General features: G+C 51.2%; 1 protein-coding gene across 1 annotated transcript in view; it reads right to left on the bottom strand.

The window, feature by feature from the left end:
* The window catches only part of Otog (otogelin), a 71,230-nt gene that overhangs the window by 10,597 nt on the left and 33,799 nt on the right, over positions 1 to 26,834 (bottom strand). Inside the window, exons 26-42 of the mRNA XM_075952357.1 lie at positions 26,046 to 26,180; positions 25,658 to 25,804; positions 25,292 to 25,411; positions 23,669 to 23,785; positions 22,885 to 23,041; positions 19,909 to 19,935; positions 16,790 to 16,957; positions 14,590 to 14,868; positions 13,915 to 14,032; positions 12,827 to 12,906; positions 10,661 to 12,408; positions 9,428 to 9,596; positions 9,052 to 9,197; positions 8,182 to 8,271; positions 4,686 to 4,869; positions 1,659 to 1,879; positions 1,361 to 1,499 (exon numbers count right to left, since the gene is read on the bottom strand). Coding sequence (XP_075808472.1) covers positions 1,361 to 1,499; positions 1,659 to 1,879; positions 4,686 to 4,869; positions 8,182 to 8,271; positions 9,052 to 9,197; positions 9,428 to 9,596; positions 10,661 to 12,408; positions 12,827 to 12,906; positions 13,915 to 14,032; positions 14,590 to 14,868; positions 16,790 to 16,957; positions 19,909 to 19,935; positions 22,885 to 23,041; positions 23,669 to 23,785; positions 25,292 to 25,411; positions 25,658 to 25,804; positions 26,046 to 26,180 — 4,045 coding nt within the window. The remainder of the gene's footprint in view (positions 1 to 1,360; positions 1,500 to 1,658; positions 1,880 to 4,685; positions 4,870 to 8,181; positions 8,272 to 9,051; positions 9,198 to 9,427; positions 9,597 to 10,660; positions 12,409 to 12,826; positions 12,907 to 13,914; positions 14,033 to 14,589; positions 14,869 to 16,789; positions 16,958 to 19,908; positions 19,936 to 22,884; positions 23,042 to 23,668; positions 23,786 to 25,291; positions 25,412 to 25,657; positions 25,805 to 26,045; positions 26,181 to 26,834) is intronic.

Genomic DNA, 26,834 nt, shown 5'->3' with positions numbered 1-26,834 from the left:
TCGGGCCTGGTCAAGTTCCCGGTCAGGGATCCCTGACGAGGGCAGCAAGAGTTGGAAGGGGTGAGGAGGAGCACAGAGTACCTAAGTCTATGCCTTAATACTGTACCTCCTTCCTCTAATCAGGAACCATCAAAGGACCGCTACCTAGCCTAAATGCTGCTAAGTGTCTGCTTTTCAAATAAAGTTTTATTAGAGCACAGATGTGCCCACTCATTTGTGTAAATGTCGGTGTTGCTTTGGGTTTGCTTTTGTTTTGTTATTGTTGAGTCAGGTTTTCATTACTTAAGGCAAAATTCATTCTCCTGGCTCAGCTTTCCAGGCACCAGGACTACAGGTGTCAACCATCATGGACAGGTGTCAGTCCATTTGTTTCTATGTGGTCTTTGTCTGTCTCTGCTCTGCAAGGGTAGAGCAGGGTCCTTCAGAAAGAGGCCATACGGCTCACAAGACACGGTATTTGCTATCTGGCCCCTTGAAAACGTTTGTCAACCCCTGGCTTTAGATCAGTGTTTTCCAGCAGTCTTGACTAGAGACAGTGGATCCGTGGTTATGATCCAGTACATACCAGCCTGCTGGGCAGAATCCCATCCCACACCAAGTGAACTTCCAAAGGAGCCCAGTGCTTTCCCAAGTTCCCCCCGTGACCAGCTGGATTGAAAATTACTGTTGAACTGAAAAAACTTTTTTTTACTATGCATGATATATCCTGTATTTCATATTTTGTTGCATTTTTTAAAAAAATGCTGGTGTTGCTCTCCTCAAATTGGCTGCACACCCTCTGTGTCGAGATCCACAGTTTGAAAAATACTACTCTATATGTGAAAAATCTTTTCCTTTTCACCTGTCATGTGTAGATATGCCCTCCCAGGAGCTGTCCCAGCCTTTCTGGAAATCAAAATGCTCTACCCTCTACCTCTACTGACTCCAATAGGATGGATGGGAGGAAGAAGCAGGGAGGAAGAGATCCAAAGATGAGAAGGTGATTGGAAGCTAAGCAGAGGGAGCTACCATACAGCAATCACGTGACAGGTGGGTGTGGAGAAATGGACACCTGACCCATTATCTCCTATTGATCCAAGGGGCAAATATTGCTGTCCCCATTGTACAGAGAAATGACTCAAATTAAAAACAATAAATTAAAATAAAATTATTCCTCGTTCATTTATACAAATACAGCAAAAGCTCATTAACTAATATCAAATGTGTTGTGTAGAACATAAAATTCAAATACACATGTAAAATATTTATAAGCTCATTAATACAATTAATGAATGAAGTAGTGACTAAGCTTAGGGAAGCATCGGTGTCAGGAGGCTCTGGGAAGAGAACTAGAGAAGAAGGTGCCCAGACCCTTACTCACGGCAGTAGTCGGAGCCCCGCCACTCGATGCACACGTGGAACTTGTGACACATAGCCACGTACACAGTGAGTGCCACACAGGGCTGCTGCACATACTTGGTGTCCCGGATCCACAGCTCACAGAACGACTCTGGGGAGACCTGGACCAATGTATTAGACAGTGCTGCCCATCCTGGTACCCCACTTCCCAGGGCCCAGCTCTGCCTCGCTCTGCCCAGAAGACTACGGTGTCTCTGCAGGTGGCTGCTGCCCTCCCCAGCCCAGCAAGTCTCCCCGTGCTGCACTCCACGGGCACCTACAAAGCGGTGGCAGGCGCTGAAAGTACGGTTGGACACCATGCGAAGGCAGGGCGAGCAGTCAGCTGTGGCACAACTGTCTGGGCGGAAGCGGGTCTGACCCTCTGAGGTCAAGGAGCTGGGCACCTGCCAGCTGTCCAGAAAGGGAGCAGGGTCCTCTGCCTCACCCACCACAGAGCCATCCTTCAGGGTGAGGTCATTGGCTGCATCTCCGTCACAGATACCTGAAAGGGGCACAATGGTCCCAATAGGCACAGAGAACACTACCTCCCCAGCTGGCTCTACTCAGCCACCTTCAGATGGTTCTGAAAGGTGTCACTGCTACCTGCCATGTGACAGGTGAGGAAAGTGAGGCACAGGGAGCCAGGGCACCTGCTATGTAGGAAGGTGCTCACCAAAATGTTTAGGGATGAAGGACATCGTGTTTTGAACTTACTTTAAAATGGTTCAGGGATATATGCATACATGCCTATATATGTGTGTATATACTACATGTACATATTACTGTGTGAGAGAGAGAGAGAGAGAGAGGGTGGGGGGAGAGGGAGGGAGGAAAGGAGAGAGAAAGAGAGAGAGAGAGAGAGAGAGAGAGAGAGAGAGAGAGAGAGAGAGAGAGGAGAGAGGCAAAATGTGAGCAATTGTTCCATCTATGTAAAAGGCAGTGGGAATCCTTTGCTCTACTTCCCAATCTCTGTGTCTGCCACATCCGAATGAAAAGCCATCCCCTAAGAGCCTGCTCCAGTAGAGGCTGCGAGCTGACCCCTACAGCTGTTTCCTTCTCTCTCTGGAATCAGGAATCCACTTTCCCAGACTCTCTTGCAGTTGGATGTGACTGTGACACGCCCCGCCAATGGAGTGTGAGTTAAGGTGGAGGGCACTTAAGACCTGGTCCACAGTCCCTACCGTCTTCCTTCTGTGAGGCTCTGTGAACTCACGCTGAACATTAAATAAGGAAGAAATCCGGAGCATGACTTGTCAGTAGTCATATGGGAAGTCATGTTCTCAGGAAACATGCTTCCCGTGTGTGGGGCCCTGAGATGAGGGCAAGGATGTGGCTTACCCGCTACAACTCCTCCCACTTCCCATGCCGTCCCTCTCTTCCACAGGTGCTTTCGGCTTCACAGGCGCCTTTTCTTGCCTGTGGCTTTGTTTGTGCTACTCTTCCTGCCTGCAAGGCTTTCTCAAATGTCCTTCCTCCGGGGTGCCTCCCACCCTCCCAGTTGCAGGAATGTGCCACAGGGCTTCTTTTCCAGCTCTCACTGATCTCAGCACTCCCTGTTGCCTAGCAGGGCTCCAGTGTATGTATCAAGGAATAGTTCAGACAGAATAGACATGAGAATGATCTGATTTCTGTTCTGACATCTCCAACTACTGCTTCTGCAAACATAAGTAAAACATTACTAGAGGCTAAATTCTTTGATTTTATTAATTTTCTTTTTTTTATTTTTCTGTGCATTGGCATTTTGTCATGGGTGTCAGGTCCCCTGGAGCTGGAGTTACAGACAGTTCTGAACTTCCGTGGGGGGCTGGAAATTGAACCTGAGTCCTCTGGAAGAGCAGTCAGTGCTCTTAACCCCTGAGCCATCTCTCTAGACTGACTTTATTAATTTTCTTAATAGTGACACTTTGGTCTGGGTTTGGAATCACCAAGAGATATTCCAAAGGTATCCCAGGGAAAACACGGCCTGCTTGGATCCTGCCATTTTTGCCAGAGAAGAACGGAGTATGGAAGAAAAGAAGAGAAAAAAGTGGTGGTGGTGGTGGTGGTGGTGGTGGTGATGGCAGTGGCTATGACTGTGGTGTTGGTGGTGATGGTGGTGGCTATGGTTGGGTGTTGGTGGTGATGGTGGTGGCTATGACTGTGGTGTTGGTGGTGATGGTGGTGGCTATGACTGCGGTGTTGGTGGTGATGGTGGTGGCTATGGTTGCGGTGTTGGTGGTGATGGTGGTGGCTATGGTTGGGTGTTGGTGGTGATGGTGGTGGCTATGGTTGCGGTGTTGGTGATGGTGGTGGCTATGACTGCGGTGTTGGTGGTGATGGTGGTGGCTATGGTTGGGTGTTGGTGGTGATGGTGGTGGCTATGACTGCGGTGTTGGTGGTGATGGTGGTGGCTATGACTGCGGTGTTGGTGGTGATGATGGTGGCTATGGTTGTGGTGTTGGTGGTGATGGTGGTGGCTATGACTGCGGTGTTGGTGGTGATGGTGGTGGCTATGACTGCGGTGTTGGTGGTGATGGTGGTGGCTATGGTTGCGGTGTTGGTGGTGATGGCGGTGGCTATGGTTGCGGTGTTGGTGGTGACGGTGGTGGAGGAGGTAATGGTGATGAAAGGAAAGATGTCTTATCAGTAAAAATGTCAGCTCCATAGAACAGAACTTTATCTGTTTTGCTTCCCAGGGGCTGTCACTTAAAGGAAGGAAAGAGACAGTGCCTGTGTCACCCACTGTCACAATCACAGCAGCCCGCCATGAAGAGTCTGTGCAGGGAGCAGCCGCCTGCACCCAGGGTCCTCCTGCACTGTGTTCCTCGTTAGCGCTTGCTCTTAGAGAGTGCTGTCTGCAGCCCTGCTGTGGATCGGGAACCCTAGCCGTGCCTGTCACAGCAACTCTGCCATGTGCCATCAGACAGCCACTTGACTTCTGAGCCTCCGCTTGTCTCTGCTTCAGCGAGAACACTGAGGGCCACTTCCCAGGCCTGTTGTGTGGGTGACCTGGAGTGAATAATCTTCAAGAGTGGAACTGTCTGGCAAAGGGCCCCAGCACATGCAGACAGGAAGGATTATCTGGCATTAGGAAGCCGTCAGAGATGCTGACAGACAAACCTGGCTGAAGTGACAATTGGCAAACCCTGCACTATGCCCTGTTAACAACCTCGGCCCCACACATGGACATCAGGCCTTTCTGCACTAGCAATTCTGTTGGCCCCATCTCTGGCCTGACACCCTGTGCCAACATAGCCTGATTCAAGGGAACCTTCCTGGTGCCAGAGAGGGACCAGGGACCACTCTCCCCCAGCTGGGTCCCACCTCACCACACAGGCCACGGCCCTGGGCCTTGCCAGTTTTGCTGGCTTCCAGGATCATGAGTCCCGAGCTGTGGAGCCACTGGATCTGGATGTGTGAGGGTGTCCGGATGATGTACATGTGGCCTGTATCCTCAATCTGGAACCCGTATCTGCTCACTGGTGGCCACACAGCCTGAGAGTCCACAGTCACCTTACAGGGTAAGGAGTTAGAGAACAGCTCATATATCTGTCTGTATTCCCACATACCTACCCACTGATACATCCACTTATCCATCCATCCACCTGTTTATCTATTTACACCTCCATCCGTTCATTTGTCTGCCCACCTACCCATCCATCTATCTCTTCATTATCATCTGTCCATCAGTCCTTCTGACAAACACTTACTAGCCACCTCTATGTGCCAGGCTATCTGGGGCACATGCACCTAAGGTTAGTCCAACAAAACATGGGAGAATTCTGAAACTATTTTACAGGCAAAATTCAGTAAAACCAGAACTGTAACAGTGGAAAGCAGGCTGCACCTCACTTCCTGCACAAACACAAATTCCCATCCCTTCGAAACACTTCCTTATCCGCTGGCTCTGCTCAGATGGTTTCTCCTGAGAGATTTTCTCTACACCTTGGGGCTTAGCCATCCTCCCTGGCATCAGCTCACTTCTGCGCTGACCTTCAAGAAGGAATGAAGCTCTTCCCTAGCTAAGGGCACCATTAGATAGTGGTTTTCTTCAGGGCAGGAACCATGTCTGCCTCTTTGAATTCCCAGCACTTGCCTTTGGGCATCATTTGGGGGCCCCATCATTATCTGTTAAACAGCACACCCCAGTTCTCACAAACACTCAGGCTATAACTTTTATTACAAACTGACAAGGTTAAAGGTGTATGTAACGTAGAGTAAGAACTAAGTGTTATGCTATAAAACTAAAAGACAGAAAAGATTAAGATTATAAACTATTTATCATGATTTACTATCCTCCCTTCAGAAATAGACTATTTTACTAATCACTCCACAGATTACCCAACATGTGAACTACTGACCTACAGGAAGGAGAAGCTCCATTCAGGAGCCAGAAAACTGACTTTGGGAAGGTCCCCACTCTCTGATACCTCGAGCCTTCCTATTGTATTGCCAAAGGTTTAAACTCCAGGTTATTAGTGTGACCGTACATATCAGAAGCCCAGACCCTGGGGGTTCCACAGGCCTAAACAAGGAATAATGAGATTGAAGCAATCATTTAAGTCTCCCAAAAAAGACAAGCCCAGAACTGTACAGATCCATATCCAAATTCTGGCAGAACCTTAAAGAATGAACGCCAATTCTCCTCTATTCCCAAAAACAGAGAGGGAAAGAATGCTACCAAACTCATCTTACTAAGCCAATATTGCTCTAATACCAAGTTAGTTAAGAATATGACCAAAACCAAAACAAAACTATAGACCAATTCCCCTCACAACGAAACAAAAACAAAGACAAACAAACAAAAAAACCTGAAAAAGATACTTACAATACAAACTAATTCAAATTAATGAACATATCATCATATACCAGGGTCAAATTGGTTTCATTTCAGGATAGCAAGGATGATTCAATATACACAAGTTAATAAATGTGATACAGTGTGTAAAGAGACTCGTGGGTAGAAATCACAAGATCATCTCAATGATGCAGAAAAGGCCTTTGATGAAGCCCAGCATCTTCTAGCGACAAAGGCCCAGGAGAAATTAGGAACAGGAAGAATACACCTCAACATAACAACGACTAGACTCTAGGCCCAGAGGTAATGCTGTATTAAATGTTGAAAAACCGCCGGGCGATGGTGGCGCACGCCTTTAATCCCAGCACTCGGGAGGCAGAGGCAGGTGGATCTCTGTGAGTTCGAGACCAGCCTGGTCTACAGAGCTAGTTCCAGGACAGGCTCCAAAGCCACAGAGAAACCCTGTCTCGAAAAACCAAAAAAAAAAAAAAAAAAAAAAAAAAAAAAAAAAAATGTTGAAAAACCAAACACATTCCTTCTAAAGTCAGGGACAGACAAGGGTGACCGCTCCCTCGGCTCCTATTCAGTTCAGAGTTTGGTTCTCTCCAGAGCAACAAGGCTAAAAAATGAAACAGGAGCAATCGAAATAAGAAGGGAAGCACAAACCACATTATCCCTCCTCTAAAGACTACATCAGAACGTTCTGGTATTTCAGCCACATAGCCGGAAAGCAATCTCATCCTCAACAGCCTCCAAGAAAAACAGAAATATACTTAACCAAGAACATGACTATATCTACAATGAAAACCTTTAGCATCAAAGAAAGAAATTAAAAATAGAATCCATGCTCACAGATTGGCAGGATTAATATTGTGAAAATGGCTATATTACTAAAAATAATCTATAGATTCAACACAATTCTTATCAAAATTCTGTCATTACAGAAATAGAAAAACAATCCTCAAATTCATATGGAAGCACTAACGTCTCTGTATGGCCCAAACGATCCCGAGAATAACAGCAATGCTGGAGGTACCACAGTATCCAACTATGAATTACACTCAGAGCCATAGGAGAAAGGAAGGGAGGGAGGGAGGGAGGGAGGGAGGGAGGGAGGGAGGGAGGGAGGACGGACGAAAACAAGAAGCAAACAAACCCACCCCAGCACAAACACAGAAATAGATGGGATCAACAAAATAGAATAGAGGACCCAGAAATGAAAACACAGCTACAGTCACCTTATTTTTGACAGGCGATTAAATCATGCATCGAAGGAGAGACAGCCCCTTCAGCAGACGGTGTGGGGGAAACCGGAGATGCACGTGCGGAAGACAATAAATAGAGCTACTGCTCCCTGCACAAAGCTCAATAGGGATCAAAAGCTTTGAGGCAAGATGTGAGGAGTTGAAACTGCTGGAGGAGAGTCTAGGAAAACTGCTTCCTGACACAGGCAAAGGCTTTCTGAAAGGGCTCCAGCAGCAGGGAAGTAAGAGCAAATCTGATAAACGATGTTTCATCAGATTAAAGTGAAGAAAACAGTGGCCAGATGAAGATGCAGACTGCAGAACAGGGGTGAACCTTGCCAGTCATCCAAGAGAGACATCAATACAGAGACTATCTATAGAACTCAAAAAATAAGCACAAAACACCAAATCATCCGGTCAATAAAAGGAAAATGAACTGGACAGAGAATTCTTTTGACAGCGACTATTTAAGGTCTTGTCAGTCTGATGTTGCCAGTTACCTTCTTTCCCTGGCATTAAAACTGATGAAGCATCCTATATTTAATAACTTTCAAATGTACCTTATTTTGTTTTATTTTATTTCATTTATTTTTTGAGCAGAGTCTCACTATGTAGCTCAGACTGGCTACACAGAGGCAGCAAGCCTCCCTGTTGCCTCCTGGTGCTGGGATTACAGGCATGCGCCATCATTTCTTAAAAGAGGGTGTCTCCCAGTCCCTGGCCCTCATTACAGACAAGTCCCAAGGCTCTTACTCCTGCAGGTCACCTCTCCGATGTACTCACCTTCCTGTTGAAGCGGTCGATGGTGACATGATGGGCCGAATGAGTCACATTCAGTATCACCAGACAGAATGGGGGCCAGTTCAGGTGTCCCTGCAGAAAGCCCAGGCTCATCAGCCCAGAGCCCTGCCCCGAGTTCCCCTCCAACTGTGTGGGCTGAGGAAATGTGGGCACACTTGTAGGCCTGGGTAGATGGTACTCAGAATCCTACCTGACCTCATGCAAGCCCAGCTGAGGGAAACGGGGGAAGAAGAGAAGAGGAAGGGAGTGAGGAAGGAAGGGATGGAGGAAGAGAAGAAAGAAAGGAGGGAAGAAGGAAGGAGGGAGGGAGAGAGAAAGGAAGGGAGGGAGGGAGAGAGAAAGGAAGGAAAGGAGGAAGGGAGGGAGGGAGGAAGAGAAAATAGAAGGGACAGAGGAAGGGAAAGAGGGAGGAAGGGAAGGAAAAAGAGAGGAAGGTACGGTGTTTCCTCTATCCATGTGGCTCAGGAGAGTTATCTTAGCACCAAGGCCATGCAGCTGGCACCTAGGACCCCAGGTCACCACCTTAGGATGGGTTCTTCGCCGCTCCCGACTTAGTGTCAACCCTGCGGCAGCTAGAGAGTTGCAGGAACTAGGAAAGGAGCAGACCCCAGGAAGGGCCAAGAGGTGGCACTCTACTCCGCTAATCCCCTCAGTCCCCTGGCCTGCTAAGAGATCTGCTTTCACTCCAGGAACCTCCTGGGAGGCAGAAAGAAAAGGAAGGATGCCGCCATGGCCTCCCTAAGACCTACCCTGCCTTGGGGTGTTCACTGAACTCCAGCTTACTACCCAGTCTCCCCTCTGCCTAGTTCAGTTCTCAGGCCCTGGCAGGGAGAAAAGCAAGGGGGCATTTACCAGGTTGGCACTCTTACAATCCAGGACATGTACGGAGATTATTTCCTCTGGGCTCTGACTGAGGACATAGATGGCCTCCTTGAACAGGGCCACATGGCTGCCATCGAAGGTTACAAAGCTCAGGTCTGGGAAGATGGAGCATCGGCCTGGAAGCAGGGGCAGGGAAGGACAAGCTGATGGCTTCAAGGCCACCTAGGAAGATGGGGATTGTTGAGTCCCTAGGATCAGGTGTCTCACAGAGTTCAGAGGTGACAGGGTAGGAGTCACAATGAGATGGGATTTCCTATGACGTGTGGGAGAGCGCACAGATTATAGAGGAGGCATGCTGGAGTCGGGAAAGAGGCAGACAGAGGCTCGGGCAGGCCTCATAACTCACAGGCACATTCCCAGAGTGGGCAGCAGCGGTCTCCACCCACCCGCACAGCGAGGCCTAGCACGCCACAGTGAGGGCGTGCAGCACCCTGAGGACAATGCTGGGACTGGTTCACACGTATTAGCTGGCCTTCTAGGCAAATGTGCCGGACGCAGTCTTGTTCGGCGATGGGCTGTGGCACAGAGCACAGAGTCAGCATGAGTGCCCCTCAGAGCTCTGGTATTACCTACCTCAGCCCCTTCGGCACAAGTCAGATTCCAGCAGGGCAGGTGACCTCGAGGTAAGGACTAGGGAACCAATGCCCTGGGATGGCTGGTTCCAACAATCACCTTGAAACAGAGAGCCACTTGGGAAGAGAGTCTCAAGGAGGGGATGGATCAGGGTGGCTGTAGGTGTGTCTGTCAGTGAGGGGTTATCTGGATGCTGGTCTGTGGGCGTGTCCGGATAGGGTTGGACGGTGGGCATGTCTGTAGTGGGTTGTCTGGATCGGGTTGGACTGTAGTCCTGTCTGTGGTGGGTTGTCTGGATCGGGTTGGACTGTAGTCCTGTCTGTGGTGGGTTGTCTGGATCGGGTTGGACTGTAGTCCTGTCTGTGGTGGGTTGTCTGGATCGGGTTGGACCGTGGGCGTGTCTGTGGTGGGTTCTCTGGATCAGGCTGGATGGTGGGCGTGTCTGTGGTGGGCTGTCTGGATCGGGTTGGACCCCGGGGTGTCTGATAGGTTGTCTGGATCGGGTTGGACGGTGGGTGTGTCTGTCAGTGAGGGGCTGTCTGGATCAGGGTGGACTGTGGACATGCCTGTGGTAGGTTGTCTTAATTGATGTGGGAAGGCCCAGCTTGACCGTGGGCAGCACCATTCCTTAGTTTTGAGACCTGGACTGAGCAAGTGTAGAGAAAGCTAGCTGAGTAGCAAGCGTGCATGCATCTATTCTTTCTCACAGTCCAAATCACATTCTCACCACACCCTGCAAAAACACACCAACTCGTCCAATCTGGCCCTGGACCCAAACAGGCAGAATGGGGCCCTGCTGTGGTTTCAGGGGACCAAGGAGACCTGAATTTTTGAAGTACCAGGAGCTTGAGATAGGGATTAAGTAGGGTCAGGGACACCACCATCTTGCAGCAGAGGGTGAATGGACAACAAGCACAGCCTATGACCATGTGGTGGTGTCCATCTTAATGGCAGGGAGAAGGCCAGGTCTTGGGGAAGGAGTCACAAACACTGCCAAGGCACTCACCACACAGGTGGCAGAAATGTTCACTTCGACCTCCACCGATCCCTCTGCTATGCTCTGGGCTGGAGCTGAGCGTCCTGACTGCTCCGTGGTGGCCTGGCGCCCTAGAACCTCTTGGGGATGGAGCCCCGCTGGGGTCCCGTGGGCTTCTGCCAGCTGAGGCAATAGAATCAGTGAGCCCTCCCGGGAGACCGTCCTGGCTGATTCCCGGCTTAGGGAGGAGGATGTGGGCATCAGTGGCACTGTACCAGGCTGGGGACCCTCCGTCTCCATCACCAAGGGAGTAACAGTATGGCCCATTATGGCTGTGAGTTCTGTGAACCCACCCTGGGCAGAGGCAGAGATGAAGGTGGGTGGAGACACTCTCTTAGACAGCATGACTGCTTTAGGGGTGGTGCTCTTCCGTGGGGCAACAGACACTGTGGAGGGCACCCCAGGAGTCACAGCTGAGGCTCCAGAGCTTGCCAATGTGGCTCCCAGAATTAGGTCTGAAGCCACACCTGTTGTCTGGGGTACCATGGGGCTAGGTGCGTGTGCCTGGTCCTCCACAGCGGACATGAGAGGCACTGTCAGACTGAGTGTGTGAGCAGGTGCTGTCACCGTCGTGGTCACAGCCAGAGTGGTGCCCTGATGCTGAGGTGGAGGGGTGGTGATAGAACCTTTGGGGCCTGGTGTGGCCTCTGGGACAGATGTGCCCACTTTAGCCAAGGGCAAGCTGGTGTCAAGCGGCAGGCCAGAGAGAAGATGATGTCCCTGAGTTGACGCTAGAGAAAGTACAGCTGTGGTCCCCAGCCTATGAGCATCTGGGAATGGGCTGCCAGTAGCCAGGGTCCCCAGTGACAGAGCTGGGGGCCTGGAAGCTGTGGTGGTGTGTTGGGCTGGATGAGGCAGGTCAATGGGGCCTGAGCTTGGGTGCGGAGACACTGGCATCCCTATGGGCTGGCTGTGCCCAGGTTCTTTCTGCTCTGTAGCTGGCACCACCTCCAAGCCCTCAGTGGCAAGAGGACTGACAGGAGCCATTTGTGTTGTGCTCACCACAGTCAGGGGGTGGCTGGGTGAAGTGCTCTGGGCCTGGACAGATGGGGACATCCCTGTCTTATCTGTGACCTTAGTTACTGTAGTTGTCAGGCGGGATTCCAGGGATGTGGGAGGCCTGGAAGTTGCTCCAGGGGAAGTCATGGGTCTGGAAGAGGGGCTTGGGAGCCTAGAGGGCTGCAGGGGTGTAGTCCTAACAGGAAAGGAGTCATGACTCACGGCTGTCACAGCTTTGGTCATGAGTGGGAAGCGAGGGACAGGGGGTGACTGGGAGGAGACCGTGGTGTTGGGAGTCCCTGCAAAGGTCACAGTCACTTTGGTTGTCTTTGTTACACCTGATACAATGCCAGATGTGGACGTCTGCAGAGAACTGAGCGGGGAGGACGAGGACCCTGGGAGGTGAGAAGAGGCTGAGAGGCTGGCAGCTACGGCCTCTGTGTGGTGGGCAGGAACGTTAGATGTTGTAAGCCCCAGTGGGGGCTGCGGCGTGTGGTGGGCAGAACCTAGAGACTGCACTGGCCCTTCAGTAGCACCCATTGGTGGGTTTGGGGCTGAAGTCAGTGGAGCTACTGGGACAAGGGCAGGCCCGTGGGTGGGGACTCTGGAAGGCTCCTGGGGGAGCTGCTGCTCGTCACTGGGGGTGGGTAGCGCTTGTCCAGGTGCCAGGGTCTCATTGCCAAGCCCCTCCAAAGGACCCTGCAGGGCTGGCTCCACACCTGGGGCAGACAAAAGAAGAGGCTCATCATGAGGGTGATGGCCCCAGCCATCCTCATGGGCAGGGCTGGGGTACGGGGCTAGAGGACTGGGACCCTAAGCCATCGGGCAAGCATGGCTTCTGATACCAGACAGCCACGGCCTCTGTCCACAGAAGCCAGCAAGGCTGGACTCTGTCCACTTGCTTAAGCCTGGCTGTCCTGTACATTCAGCATAAGACCCCCAAGCAAGACCTCCACCCCTCGCTTTTCCTTCCTCTGAAACAGGGACCAGACAAAACCTTGCCAGCTCTGAACCCTTTCCTCCCAGAGCCTTGCCCTGACTCTGCTGCCATAGGATCTGGGACCCTGAGCAGAATTCCCCAGAGACACCCTGGAGACTTGGAGTCAGGAGGAGAAAGGAGAACACCAGGCCGCTTACAGTCTTCCAAATAGACACATCTCTGTGTGACTTCATCCAGGACCTTAGGAGTGGGGCACACAGGGACACAGCCTTCCACCCTAAGGAAAGAGCAGGGAGCTGGCTAGTGATGGAACACAGTGCTGTTGGCCTCCCTCTTATCCCTTTATGGTGTGTGTGTGTGTGTGTGTGTGTGTGTGTGTGTGTGTGTGCTCATCATGCACACTCTCATGTGTGCTCTACAGAGACCTAGTCACACATGCGTACAATTGCACCATGTCCATACTCTTATTTCCTGACCGTGTGTGTGTGTGTGTGTGACCTAGTCACACATGCGTACAATCGCACCATGTCCATACTCTTATTTCCTGACCGTGTGTGTGTGTGTGTGACCTAGTCACACATGCGTACAATCGCACCATGTCCTGAGCAGCAGCGAATCACACCTGCACAGTGTGTGGCTATGTGCCCACCTGTCATATTCTCAGGCTCCCCACATAGGCCCGTTCTCACACCGCTCACAGGCTCTTTCCAAGGCCATAAAAAGCTAAGCTATATACATATTGTATACACACATATGCATCTGTGTAGATAGCCACAAATATCAGCCTTACACACCCCATGACATTGTCACTCACACTAGACTGCATATAGTCAGCTCACACAGGTGTGTGAGTATAGCTGTGTACAGCCCATACATACTTAATACATAAAAACACAAGGTTCGGCTATACCCACATCATGCACCCGTATACAATGTGAGTATATGGCATTTATATATGGCACACACATACTGTTGTGATTTGAATGTGAACCCCCGCCCCCATAGATTCATGGTTGCGCCTTCCCACAACATTGGCTGATCCCTTCTTAAACTGTGGTCCCAAATCAACCCTTCATCACTAAGCTACTCTTGCCAGGTATTTGGTCATGGCAGTGAGAAAAATAATTACGACATACATAAAAGTACATTTCCCCAACACACACATTCCTATGCTCAACTTAGTACACACTCCTATACACACCCTCACACGCATGTCTACACACAGGCTCAGTGTGCTGAGACTGTTTCCTAGGCATTGACTCCTGCCCACTGCCCCTGGCCTCACCTGGGCACATCCTGGCAGCTGGCTGCCCGTGGGTCCCGGCATGTTTGGAAGCAGGGACTGGCACAGGCGTCATAGTGCCACTCGCAGATGGGGTAGGCAGCCCCTAAGGGCTTGGCATCTAGAAAGATAGTGAGAGATCGAACACCAGAGCCCGGCGTTTCCCCAGCTCAGCCCATGCCTTCCCTGCCTGAAGTGAGGACAAGTGACCACAGGCAGAGAAAGACTCAGAAGCCAGGCAAAAGAGGTGGCATTCATGATGCTGAGGGCCTGCTGGCATCTCAGCTGGTGTCCCCATGGGTGTACTTTAAACTTCTGGGGCCAGCGCGTGTTCTAAGACAGGAAACTGGAACCAGGCGTCACGTGAGCCCCCACTAGGCTCCCTTCCTCACATCCACACAGGCCATGCAATTTTACACAATTGGCCTGTAGCAGGAGGTGAGACCCAGGAAGTTGGCTGGGTCTCAGTCCACTCTGCCACCACTTGCTCATCTGCCAATATGGACATTAGACCACCTCCCATTCCAGGGGTAGCCCTAGGGGGCATCCCCCCTTTCCAAAAGGATGAGGATTCTGTTCCTTGGGGACATGTGGAAAGGAAAAGGGGACCAGGCAGGAAAAGCAGCTGAGTGAGGCAGAAACCCCAGACTTAAGAACAACGGTGGGGCAAACACTTACCCAGAAGGTGGAACAGTGCACCACCACGAAATGCCTCTGTATGCTCGTATGGCCTCAGAGCCAGCTCAAGGCCTGATGAGTGGAGGAAGGAGCCAGGCTTTGCCAGGGACTCCAGAGCCACCAGGCCAGCCTGCCATGTCCCCCGGTGCAGGGAGAAGGAGGCCTGCTGGTGAAAGGCTTCATCTCCACGCCACTTTGCCATCCTTACAGACCCATTGGCTAGGGTGTGCAGGAAGAAGTTGGGTCTGTCGGCTGCTTCCAGGGACACAGAGTCAGGGTCTGCAGAGCCACGTGAGTTAGGTCAGTGTACAGACAGAGCCAGATGTGGGGATGCAGCACACAAGCACGGGAGTTAGGTCAGTGTACAGACAGAGCCAGATGTGGGGATACAGCACACGAGCCTGGGAGTTAGGTCAGTGTACAGACAGAGCCAGATGTGGGGATGCAGCACACGAGCCTGGGAGTTAGGTCAGTGTACAGACAGAGCCAGATGTGGGGATGCAGCACACGAGCACGTGGCCAGTGGTTGGGGACCACAGCTTCCTGGGGATGAGTTGGACCCTATTCTCCTGTCACTGCTTCTTTGACCTTCTTCCCTGTCCACTGACCACCCTCTGGTCACTCATCTCTTGGGATAAAGGTGGGAGGTTACAGAAGCCCACAACTACTCCCTCCTGTCCTGCCTCTCCTCTCTGTGTTGACTGAAGTTTCTGTGCTGCCTGGTTCCTGCACTCATTAAGTCCCAAAGAAATCACACAGGGGTCTACATTAATTATAAACTGATTGGCCTCGTATCTCAGGCTCCTTCTTAACTCATAACTTATATTAGCCCATAATTCTTGTCTGTGTTAGCCACGTGGCTTGGTACCTTTTTCAGCGAGGCAGCCACATCTTGCTTGCTCTGTGTCTGCTTCCTCTGTGTCTGTGTGATGACTGCAGACTGAAACTTCCCTTTTTCCAGAATTCTCATTGCCTCACCTCTACTTCCTGCCTGGTTGTCACCTCGCCTATACTTCCTGTCTGGCTACTGGCCAATCAGCGTTTATTTAAATACAAGTGACAGGGTACAGACCATTGTCCCGCAGCACCTTTCCACGGGAAAACCAGGCCTGTCTTATTGCCTGCTATGCTGGGTACCAAACAGATAGGAGCAGTCCTTTCAGGATGACAGTCCACTGAGGTGGAGACCACTGGGTCTGTGATTCGGCAGGCTTAGTTTCCTCACAATGTCCAACACTCTTCATTTCTTCCTGCCACCATGAATTTCCCATCCCTCAAGACCCTAAGCTAGCTCCCCCATTGCTGACCCCACAGCAAACTCTGAAGCACTAAGCTAGCTCCACCATTGCAGACTCCGACCCTAAGCTAGTTCTGCCATTGCAGACCCCACAGTGAACTCTGAAGCACTAAGCTAGTTCCCCCATTGCAGACCCCACAGCGAACTCTAAAGCACTAAGCTAGCTCCGCCACTGCAGACCCCACAGCGAACTCTGAAGCACTAAGTTAGTTCCCCCATTGCAGACCTCACAGCGAACTCTGAAGCACTAAGCTAGCTCCGCCATTGCAGACCTCACAGCGAACTCTGAAGCACTAAGCTAGTTCCCCCATTGCAGACCTCACAGCGAACTCTGAAGCACTAAGCTAGCTCCGCCATTGCAGACCCCACAGCGAACTCTGAAGCACTAAGCTAGCTCCGCCATTGCAGACTCCCACCCTAAGCTAGCTCCACCATTGCAGACCCCACAATGAACTCTGAAGCACTATCCTAGCTATAACGTGCCATGGGACTGGAGCGCCTGCTGGGCAGGCACTGAGTCTCTCAATGTTGGTTCCTGTGCTTGCCCTGTGCTCAAGGCTCAGTGAGAGGGAGACAAGAAGAATGGAGGAGAGAGGGAGGGAGGGGAGGGAAGGGGAGAAAGGAAAGAGTGGGGAGGCCGGAGAAATGATGAGAGAAGAACACAAAAGAAGGGGAGTTGTTGCCTCTGGGATTCTCTGAAGCAAGAGCAGGGGACAAAGTTCTGTGTGGGTCCTGTCCTAGGCGGTGTGGGCTCACAGTAGTCAAGAAACTAGTCTGAACTAAAAGCAGACCGTGGGGCTGGAGCCCTGTGGGTGGCTTCAGGCTTCAGCATCCCCTCCTCCCCCATTTTCCAGGACAACCTTTCCTGAAAGGGCTGGACTAGAGCCAGAGGGTGGGCCTTACCATGGGCCTTGGCCTTGTATAGAGCAGCTGTCAGCAGGAAGCTTGAAATGTCTCCTGGCGCCAGATCCTCTGCCCTCATAAGGGCTATGTCACTGTCTACTGCCTTCGTGGCCACAAGAGCGCCGCCAGTCGCCACACTGGACAGCTGGTAGGGACCCTTTCCTAGCGCTGGAGAGAAGAGCCCCTGTCACAAGCCCCAGCACCCAACCCACCTGTTCCACCCATCAGAAGTTCAGAAGAGGCAAGGGGTTAGAAAGGGACTCTTGGTGACCACAGGAACTTTAGTAGGTATGATGGGTCAGGAACCCCAGGCTAGCAGCCCCTGAAAAAGATGGACCCTCCCTTTGTGATTAGGCCATTGCATAGGGAACCCATGGCAGTTACCCCGTAAGCATGAGCCATTATCATGAGAGACGTTGCTCCATCAGGGACCCCCACCCAGTCCTGAGGGATGACAGCCAGGACCCCAGAGCTCAGTTTGTGTCTGTTTATTTCATGCACATGTCCCGTTTGTGCTTGGGAGGGCATACAGTGGAGGGGACATGGATGTCACAGACAATTGCAACAACTTTAAAAATGATCTTCTTGCCTCTGGTGTGTCCCATAGTGTCTGGGTCACTTTCCTGGCCACTCTCCCAGTGGCTCACCTCGTCCCTAGGATGGACTCTCAAGCACGCAGCTTTAATTCAGGGCTCTTCCAAACTGGGCCTGTGCTTTGTCCCCCACCCCTCAAGGGCTCCCATCACACTGAGCCTCCTTCCTGCTTTATTGAAAGAGCCACATGGCTGTCCTAGTTCACCGCTACCATGCTGTCCCTTCTCTCAGAGAAATTCTCCTCCTTTTGTGCCTTGAAGACACCTACTCAGTCCCTGGAGACCAGCTCAAATGTCACCTCCTTAGGAAAGTTCTCCCCGCAGCCTCTCCTGCCACACTCTCCCCCCCGTGCTCGACCAGCTCTGTGGTGTGGCTCTGCATCGGGGTTCCCATCTGTGTCCTTCAGTAGAAAGCAGACAGCCTAGTGTGCTGGGAAGTGGTCAGCAACCAGCGCTCAAGAAGCAGACAAAAGAAGTGTGCCGCATGCACTGGTTTCTACGGTGTGAACACGCAGAGCAGGGGCCAGTTTCAACAAATGTGGGTGCAGAGCACACACGTGGTGCTGGGATGTTCCCTTGCACCTCTGTAAAGGTCCTCTTTCCCAGCACCCCATGAGGCCTGGACCACAGAAAATGCTGGGAGATAAAGCTAAGCAAGGAAGTGGGTGGGTGGGTGGAGACGCTAGAAGCAGCTTGTCCTTTGCCAGTTACTGACACCCAAAATGCTGCAGAGCGGGAGAACTGCTCAGAACTGCTGCTTAAATGTCTTGCCTGATGTCACAGGGACCTTTCTGCCCCAGGAAATGCAGTTCTCCCGAGTCATTCCTTCGGGCCATCAGCTGCCCTTGGACCGACCGCTAGGCAGGAGCATCTCTCTGAGCTGCCGTGTTAGGCAGGGCCATCTCTCTCAGCTGCCATGTTGCAACCTGACCCATCTAACCCTTGTCACGGATCCCGAGTCTTATCTATCATTTTCTTTCCCTAGGCCATGGCTGTGAGGTCTTAAACCTGGGACAAATGGCTAACTGGGATGCCTATTGCTACATCAAAGCTGATGCTGGCTGCCAAGTTCTCCCAGCATCCTTCAGTTCCTACCTGTTATAGCAGCAGTACTCAACTTGTTTGTTGTGACCCCCTGGGGGTCACCCTTCATAGGGGTCACGTAAGTCTATCTACATATCAGATGTTTACATTACAATTCATAATAGCAAAATTACAGTTATGAAGTGGCAACAAAAATGATTTTATGGTTGGGGTCACTACAACATGAGGAACTGTATTTTTCTTTTTCTTTGTTTTTTTGAGTCAGAGTTTCTCTGTAGCTTTGTAGCCTATCCTAGAACTAGCTCTTATAGACCAGGCTGGCCTTGAACTCACAGAGATCTGCCCGTCTCTGCCTCCCGAGTGCTGGGATTAAAGGCGTGTGCCAACACCACCCAGCTGAGGAACTGTATTAAAGGGTCGCACTGATAGGAACGTTGAGAACCGCTGTTACAGGGTCCTGCTGGTTGGCATACCCTATCCCCTACCCTAAACTTCTCCAGCCCAGAGGCTGGGCTCCCCCCCGCCCCCTGCTGCTCTTTCCTATGTATATCCAGCCATTTTGGGTATGCCGGTGCTTTTTTATCCTTTTACTTTCTGGCCTCTGCCTCCTGAGCTCTTGGCTCCTGGTTCTCCTCTTCTCCCTCCTCCCTCTCCTCACATGGCCTGGCTCAGGGTCTTGTTCACTCTGGACTCTCCCAGATGTCTCTGCCTCTAACTGCCTTCTCCACAGTACTCTTTTATTCTATTTAATAGCCTGGCTGGGAAGATGCTTCTCAAACCCAAATCAGCATCGAAATGTGCCCGAAGTCTGTGCCCATACCTACATGGGCCAACTCCTACAAGGTATGGCTGGGAGGAGACCAGGGGCTCGGGTGTCAAATGGGCACTGAAGGCCCAAGCGGATGAAGCTGGATGCTGAGAACTGTTCTGGCAGCCATTTCACTACAGCCCATTCAGCCTCTGATCAAACAGATCAAATGGCTCTAATAGTGGACACTAATCTCCCCTGGTCCCTAGCAATGACTTGTACTTTCATCTTCATTAATAATCTAGATGCGGGTACATCTTTGGATTTGAAGATCCCATCTAGGTTTCCAGCAACCTTCCTCAGGGAAAGCAGTCTGCACTTGGTTTTGACAAGTCAGGTCTTTAGAGAACCCTGGTGACACTCGATGGGCTTACTGGGATCAATTAGAAACACTATGGGGTGGGCACACTGATACCAGTGGCCTTCCGCTGCCTGGTGAAACTGCCCTGAATGATGAAAGGCCTGATGAGGCTCCGTCCTGGGCCTCACACGGAGCTGCAGGGACAGCTGTGGACAAAGTCCTGACCTCCCTGAGCCCTGCACCATCAGACTCCCAACCACAGTCCCAAATAAGCACCACAGCTCAGCTATTCCAGGGCCAGCAGCACCTCAGGAAGTCAGCACTAAGTTAGAGGTGCCCCAGTCAGGCTCCCCTTGGAGGAAATTTGTCTTACCTTTGTTGAAGAAGTCACAGTCATACGCTAAGGAAGAAAGAAGAGAGATTTCCCATGAGCAGGGCACCCGGACCCATGCTCCCCCCTCATCAAAGACTGGATCTGGCCCTATTTCCAAAACTCCAAGATTGAGGAATAAACTTGGATCCAAATGTCTTTTTATTTATTTGTCTTGTTTTGGTTTTTGAGACAGGGTTTCTCTGCATAGCCCTGGCTGTACTGGAACTTGCTCTGTAGACCAGGCTGGCCTTGAACTCAGAGATCCACCTGCCTTTACCTCCTGAACACTGGAATTAAAGGCATGTGCTATCACCACCTGCAGATCTATAGGTCTTAAGAGGTAGAAATATAGTGGTCCTCCCTCACACAGCACACAAGGCTCAAAGCCTGGCTTGGAGTAGCACTCAGCGATGCGATGAATGAATGAATGAATGAATGAAATGAATGAATGTTAGATAGAAGAGTATGTTTTGTGTGACCACAAAGGTCAAGAACAGAATATGAAGGTGTAGGATTGAAGACGTAGCCCAGTCAGTAGAGAGCTTGCCTAGCATGTACAAGGTCCTGGATCCAGTGGTTCTCTAGCATTGCATTATATGGTGTGGTGGTGTGCACCTCTAATCCCAGCACTCGGGAGGGAAGGGCAGAAGTATCAGATCATCCTTGGCTATACAGGGAGTTTGAAATAAGCCTGAACTAGAGATCCTGTCTCAAATACAATAAACAGAACCAAAGTGTAGATGATCTGATTGGATATTTTGCAGAAGAGCCCCAAAGAAGGAATATAACCATGAAACAGAAGTTCCTCAGCCTTGGACAGAATGGGATGAAGGGCCTCCGGGATCCCAGGCTCTCCACAACCTTCTATGTAGTGTCTGGCTCCACTGAAGTTCTTTTGGGCAGTAAGGAGCCCCTAAAGCACGGGCCCATTGCACCCTCTAGTGGATGATCTGCATCTGTTCCCTGGCGTCTCTCTTACCGAGAGACACAAGGGATGAGCTGTGCGGACCTTGCCAGATCAATCAACCAAGAACAAAACTGTAACTATCTGGGTGCCCCTGGGATAAAGGTTGAGGAAGTGTCTGCCTCACACACAGGGAGGGTATGAAGAGTGTCATCAGCTCCTAGCACACCCTAGACCCACAATAAATACATTTGATTTTGCCCTCTTGCAAGGACATTAAGCATCAGGAGATGAAGTCAGGTGTGGTGGCACACACCTTTAATCCCAGCACTTGGGGGGCAGAGACAGACAGGTCTCTGTGAATTCGAGGGAATTCTATATAACAGCCAGGACTACATAGAGATACTCTGTCACAAAAAACAAAAACAGAGTGAGAAGCTGGCTTGTCATGAGCCTATGGGCACGCACTTGTTTTCCTCATTTGAGGACATGGAGTGTAAAATTATGAGGGGGTTTGGGGAGGTGACTCAGCTGGTAAAGCGCCTGCCTTACTAGCATGAGGATCAAGTTCAGTCCAGTGCTGGAGACGCAGTGGCAAATGGATCTCTGGGGCTTGTTGGCCACCCAGCCCAACAGCTATGCACTGATGTACAAAACACTTTTGCAGGGACTTTACCCCAGCCTTTATTCCAGGTGCACCCACCTGTCCAACCTCGGACTGGCAGGACTTGCCGTTGGTCTTAACACCATTCATTTTAATGTGTTAGCCAAAGGCTTTTCCTTTAAGCTACTTGTTTATTGGGGGGATGCAGGTGACGTGGTGTGCCTGCGGAGGTCAGAGAACAACTTGAGGGTGTCAGAGGCAGGCGGATCTCTCTGCTAAAAGACATTTGATTATAAGTGCCTATATATTTTGAAAAATGCCTTGAGTTCAAAATTGAAGTCAAAAGATACATTACTTTAGAGAAGAGGTTTTGCTTTTGTTTTCACAGGTAATGAGAGGCTGCGGATTCATTCTGAGTTAAGAAAAATAAGGTTTGATCAAGGAAGACCCCCCCTGAAAAATCTCCAATGGAAGTGGATGTCCCAGATGATCCAACATCTCAGGGCACCTCTGTTGCAGTTTCCTCTGGCTTCTGCATCCAGAGCAGCCTCAAGACTGCTGGCTGAGATGATCAAGCCTCACAGAATACTCCAGTCAGTATTTGATCATAATCCTAAATTTTCTTTGGTAAGAAAATTTTTGTCACTCATATTGGTTTAATAGAACACTGATTGGCCAGTAACCAGGCAAGAAGTATAGTCAGAGCAACCAGAGTAGGAGACTTTCGGGAAGAAGAAAAGCAGACATACAGCCACCAGCCAGATAATGGGGAAGCAAGATGAGAATGCCTCACTGAGAAAAGGTACCAAGCCATATGGCTAAACAGATATAAGAATTATGGGTTAATTTAAGTTATAAGAGCTAGTTAGTAATAAGCCTGAGCTCATAGACCAAACTATTTATAATTAATATAAGCCTCTGTGTGTTTTCTTTGGGACTAAACAGCTGCAGGACCGGGTGGGACAGAAACTTCTATTTACAGTATGTATAAAAGTGTGTGTGCGTGTGTGGGGGTGCACATGTGCGTGTGTGGGCTCGGAATAGTTCTGTCTCAGAGGTCTCAATCAGCAGCATCCATAGGCCCACACTGTTTTGAGTAAACAGGACCTCTCTCCACAGCTCAGCTGGTCAAAGGTTTTTATGTTCATTATCTTGTTTGAGCTTACAGAAAGCCAGTAAGGGCCTGTCTATTCCCATTTTTCAGGGGATAAAAACTGAGGCTCAGAGGAGTTGGGCAGTTTGTTTGGAGTCACACAGCATGCAAAAGCCAGACTGGCCTTGGATCCCAGGGCTTGGGACTCTTTTAGCAATGAGGTTAAGGACCAGCTCTTCAAAGATGAGCTCCAGCTACCCTATTCTCCTGAGAGACCTTGAGCATGGCTCGCACAACTCTCTCCTCTCTTTTCCACAAGCTCATCAACTGCAACACAGGGATATAGAGTCATGGGGTGTAGTCTGGAACACTCACGGCAGAGGCGGGGGGTCCGCCAATCAATGACCACCCCGTGCTGGCAGCACTGATGGGCGTAGGCAGACACGCTGGCACAGAAGCACTCACAGTCACCACCCCGGCTGCAGCCACATGTATCGGTCAGGCAGTTTGAGTAAAACCAAGTGACGTCAACCTAGGGAAGGTCAGAGGATTCTGAATGTCAAGTCTGCATTTCTTCAGTGGCAGCACAGCATGAAGATGCTCACAGGTAGGATGAGCTGTCTGCACGGGATAAGGGCTATGCAGCGGGGCAGGCAGCTCAGAAAGCACAGGCAGATACCCACTCTGAGAAGCTTGTCCTGAGCCCAGAAAGTTGGACTCAGGGTACTGGGGAACTGCTAAAGCCCAGACAGGATGTGCGACCTGCCCAGCCAGGCTGGAGACACAGAGGCTAGGCCGCAATGGTCTCCGAAGACCTAGAGGAGCCCTGTAGAGCAGAGCCCCGACCTGTCATCTCCATGGAGAGCAGGGGAAAGTCAGGGGTGCAGCAGCTCAGTGTGCACTCTGCAACAGAATGTCCTCTTGGGCAGGGAGAGCCAGGCCCCGCTGGACTTGCAGAGAGCACAGAGGCTTGGCTGGCTATCTCTAGGTGTCAGGGACCTGGGGAAGGATCATCTGAGCAGAGCAGAGGCAGGAGAATGGTGGAGGAGAGATGGGTCTCCCTCTTTAAAGAGAGTCTTTGAGAAGGAGGGGTCCTTGGAAGGTAGGAGGGACTTAGAAGGGGCCAAAGAGCACCCACTTAACACAGGGAGACACTTACCACGGGGTGGCACGTCTCAAACACCTCACTGAGAAGAATGCCACACTCCTTCCTGGCAAATGGTTCTCGGAGAGGATTCAAGGCACACGTGTCCCTGGGGTCAGGAGTATCTGGGCACTGAAAGATAAAGAGAGAGCTGCACCTATGGCACCAAGCAGAGAGATGTCCTATCCCTCCAGTTCCTGTGCGCACAGGGAGTACACTCTCTGAGTGCCCTGTAGGCATCCACATCCTTGTTCAATCACCTCCCCTGGAGAGTAGGAGCAGGCTCCAACCTGCTTCCAACAAGCAGAACACCAAAGGTTCTGGGGACACACCAGGTTAAGAGTCATCAGATGAGGTCCCAGAGCCCACCTCACTGGAGTCTGTCCTTCACTGGCTATGAGGAAGCAGACAGCTATGTTGGGAACGCCACATGACAGGAAGTGAGGGGTCTCTAAGGGCTGAGGGTATTCTCTGACCAATAGCTACTGAGAGCTAAAGTTGTCAGGCCTACAGGTCCAGGAGTGGACATGACCCACAGCCACCCACATGCCCTGGACATCACCTTGTCTGCAGCCTGTGGGACACAGAGAAGAACACCTAGCCTCATGTTCTGATTCCCAACCACCAGGAACTGAGGTAAGACGTGCTTTGTGTAGTGGTGTGGACTGAACACTACCATTGCACAGCAAAGGGTGGTTAACACAGATTTCCCCAGAGCTGGCCCTACTTCTCCAGGCTGATAGTTTTATGCACTGCCTCCCCAGCATGCCTAGTTATAAGCAATACAGAAATATTGGCTGGTGGGGAGGTGGTCCACAAATACAAAACCAGTCACCCATTTCGCCCATTCAGCTTTTCTAAAATGTGGGTGCCATGCCCGTCTGCTCTGCCTGCCCTCTCCGTCTATCCTTCTGCAAAGAACAAAGTCCACTCAGGGCAAACAAGTGACATATGAAACAGTCATGTCACCATTGCTGCACCCAAGGCAGACATAACCAATCAACCACAGTCCTTAGGTATTTCTCAGTGACGCTTTGCAGGCAGCCTCTTGGGACTGCTATGGGCCCTCCCCTGGCACAGCCCCCTAGAGAGATTCAGTTCATCCAGAAAAGCCAAGACAAGAAGCCGAGTCTGCTGCTCTCAGTCCTCTGCTGCCCCCGACAGCTCACAGCTTGGCAGCAACTCTCAGGGATGTCCCTATGCTTCTGCTCACGGTCTCCCTCCAAACACAGCCTGTCTGCCAAATTCCACCCTCTGTCTCACCTTCTCCACGAAGCATTTGCTGAGGGTTGTCTCAGTCTACGGGAGTCTCTTCTCTGTGCCCTAACTAGTGCCAGAGGTGGTGATGGTGGGGAGGGTGGGCAAGCCTGGCACGGTTCATCAAGCCCACCTTCCTCACTAGGTGACCACCTTGTCTAGGATAGGAACTCCAATTCTCCAAACATGACTAAGTCATGTTTGACCAAGGTCAGGGTGGGCTGCCTGCCTTGTGGGGCAGGGACAGAATCTTAGGCAGTCAGAGGCAGAGGGATTTCCCAGGAGGAGCCTCACATCCATGTTTTCTCCCCTGGCTTGGGTCCAGCATGCACACGGCCCATCTAAGAGAGTCAGGGGTACCGGGCAAATGGAAGGCCTTACCTCCACCGCAGCCCAACTGCTGCCAAACTCCTGGGGGTTCGTTAACTCTAGGTTCTCTGGGGTCCTCATCTCATTGACGGTTTTCAGGTCAAAGTTCCCACAAAGGCCCACCAACTGACCCTGAGAGGAGGGAGGGCACCATGTTAGTTGCCAGGATAACAAGGCTGAACTGCAGCACCAAGACTGTTGATCCAGAAGCAACTGTGGAGAGGATGGCTTAAAGAGAGACGGGACAAGGTCAGAGAAAGATGACAGATGAGGACATCAGTGGAGAGGACAGTGCTGTGATCCTCTCAGCCCTCAGAGAGGGATGTCTCCCCAGCCCTGGACAATGGCGGAGGTGTGATGCTCAGGTCTCATGACTACCTGCCACTGAGGGCCAGCCTGGACATGAACGGTGGTTCTCTGATCCCAGAGGAGGGTCACGTGCTCCCGTGGGAAATGCACCAGTGTGAAGAAGCCTGCTCTCCAGATGTGGACAGCCTGCTTCTCATCCAGGAAGCTCTCGGGACTCTAGAGAGACAGAACAAGTCAGTCCTGAGCCTGAGTGTCCCTCAACACCAACTCAACCAGATGGAGTCACGAATCATTGCCAACCCCAGCACCTCACCGACATGCCTCCCTCCTTTCACGGCGATCCTGCCCTCTGCTTCCCTTTATAAAGAATCCAGCCAGAGCTTCTGCCTCAGTGGCACAATGGATCCCAACCCTCTCCTGACTCCTCACCACCACCTTCCCCACGACAGGTCCTTACAGGATCCCCAGAGTCATCGTCAAAGATGACGAGTGAGCTGCCCACACTGATGGAAATGGATTTCCTGCAGATGACGCCAGAGCTGTAGCAGTTCACATCTTCCACCACCACAGAGAAGCCGAGCTCTGAGGTACTCTGAGGGGAGGAAAAGCCAGGGGAGGGACACATCTGGTGAAGAGCACAGAGGAGAAGGGGTGTGGACGCTGAGGGGCTTTCCCTACCATTTCTTTAGCGGGCGTTGGAGTGAAGGTAGCATGTGTTTGCGTGTGAGGTGGTGGCAACACAGGCAGCTATGCACAGGCAATGTGGGGACTGGGTGACAACCCTGGGTGTCATTGTTGGATTCTGTCCACCTTTACAGTAAAACAAGAACTCTCACTGGCCTGGAATTCACCAAGGAGGCTAGGCTGGGCCAGGGACCCCGGGAGTATGCCTGTCTCTGCCTCCTCAGCACTTGAACTACAAGTGCAGCCCGGCTCTTCTGTGCGGCCTCTATTTGCAAAACGAGAACTCTACTGGCTGAGGATTCTCCCCATCCTGAATCTACTTCTCGTCCCCAGTTTGGCTTTGGGCAGCTTCCTTCAGTTCTCCCGCGCCCAGAATCATTTACAGCGTCCTAGAGCTGTGATTAGCAGATGTGACCATGCCCAAAGGGTCTGATGGATGAATGCGTGAGTGAATGGATGTGACCGGGATGGAGAGGGACGCCGGCTTACAGACAGCATGAGCATTAAGTGCAGAAAGCTTGCCCGTATTGAACAGCGCTTTAAACACACGTCACTTTGTAGG

Source organism: Microtus pennsylvanicus, chromosome 18, assembly GCF_037038515.1.
Source record: "Microtus pennsylvanicus isolate mMicPen1 chromosome 18, mMicPen1.hap1, whole genome shotgun sequence".
NCBI classification, from domain to species: domain Eukaryota; kingdom Metazoa; phylum Chordata; class Mammalia; order Rodentia; family Cricetidae; genus Microtus; species Microtus pennsylvanicus.
The sequence above is the reverse complement of the archived record's forward strand: the minus strand, read 5'-3'. Positions and strand labels throughout refer to the sequence as shown.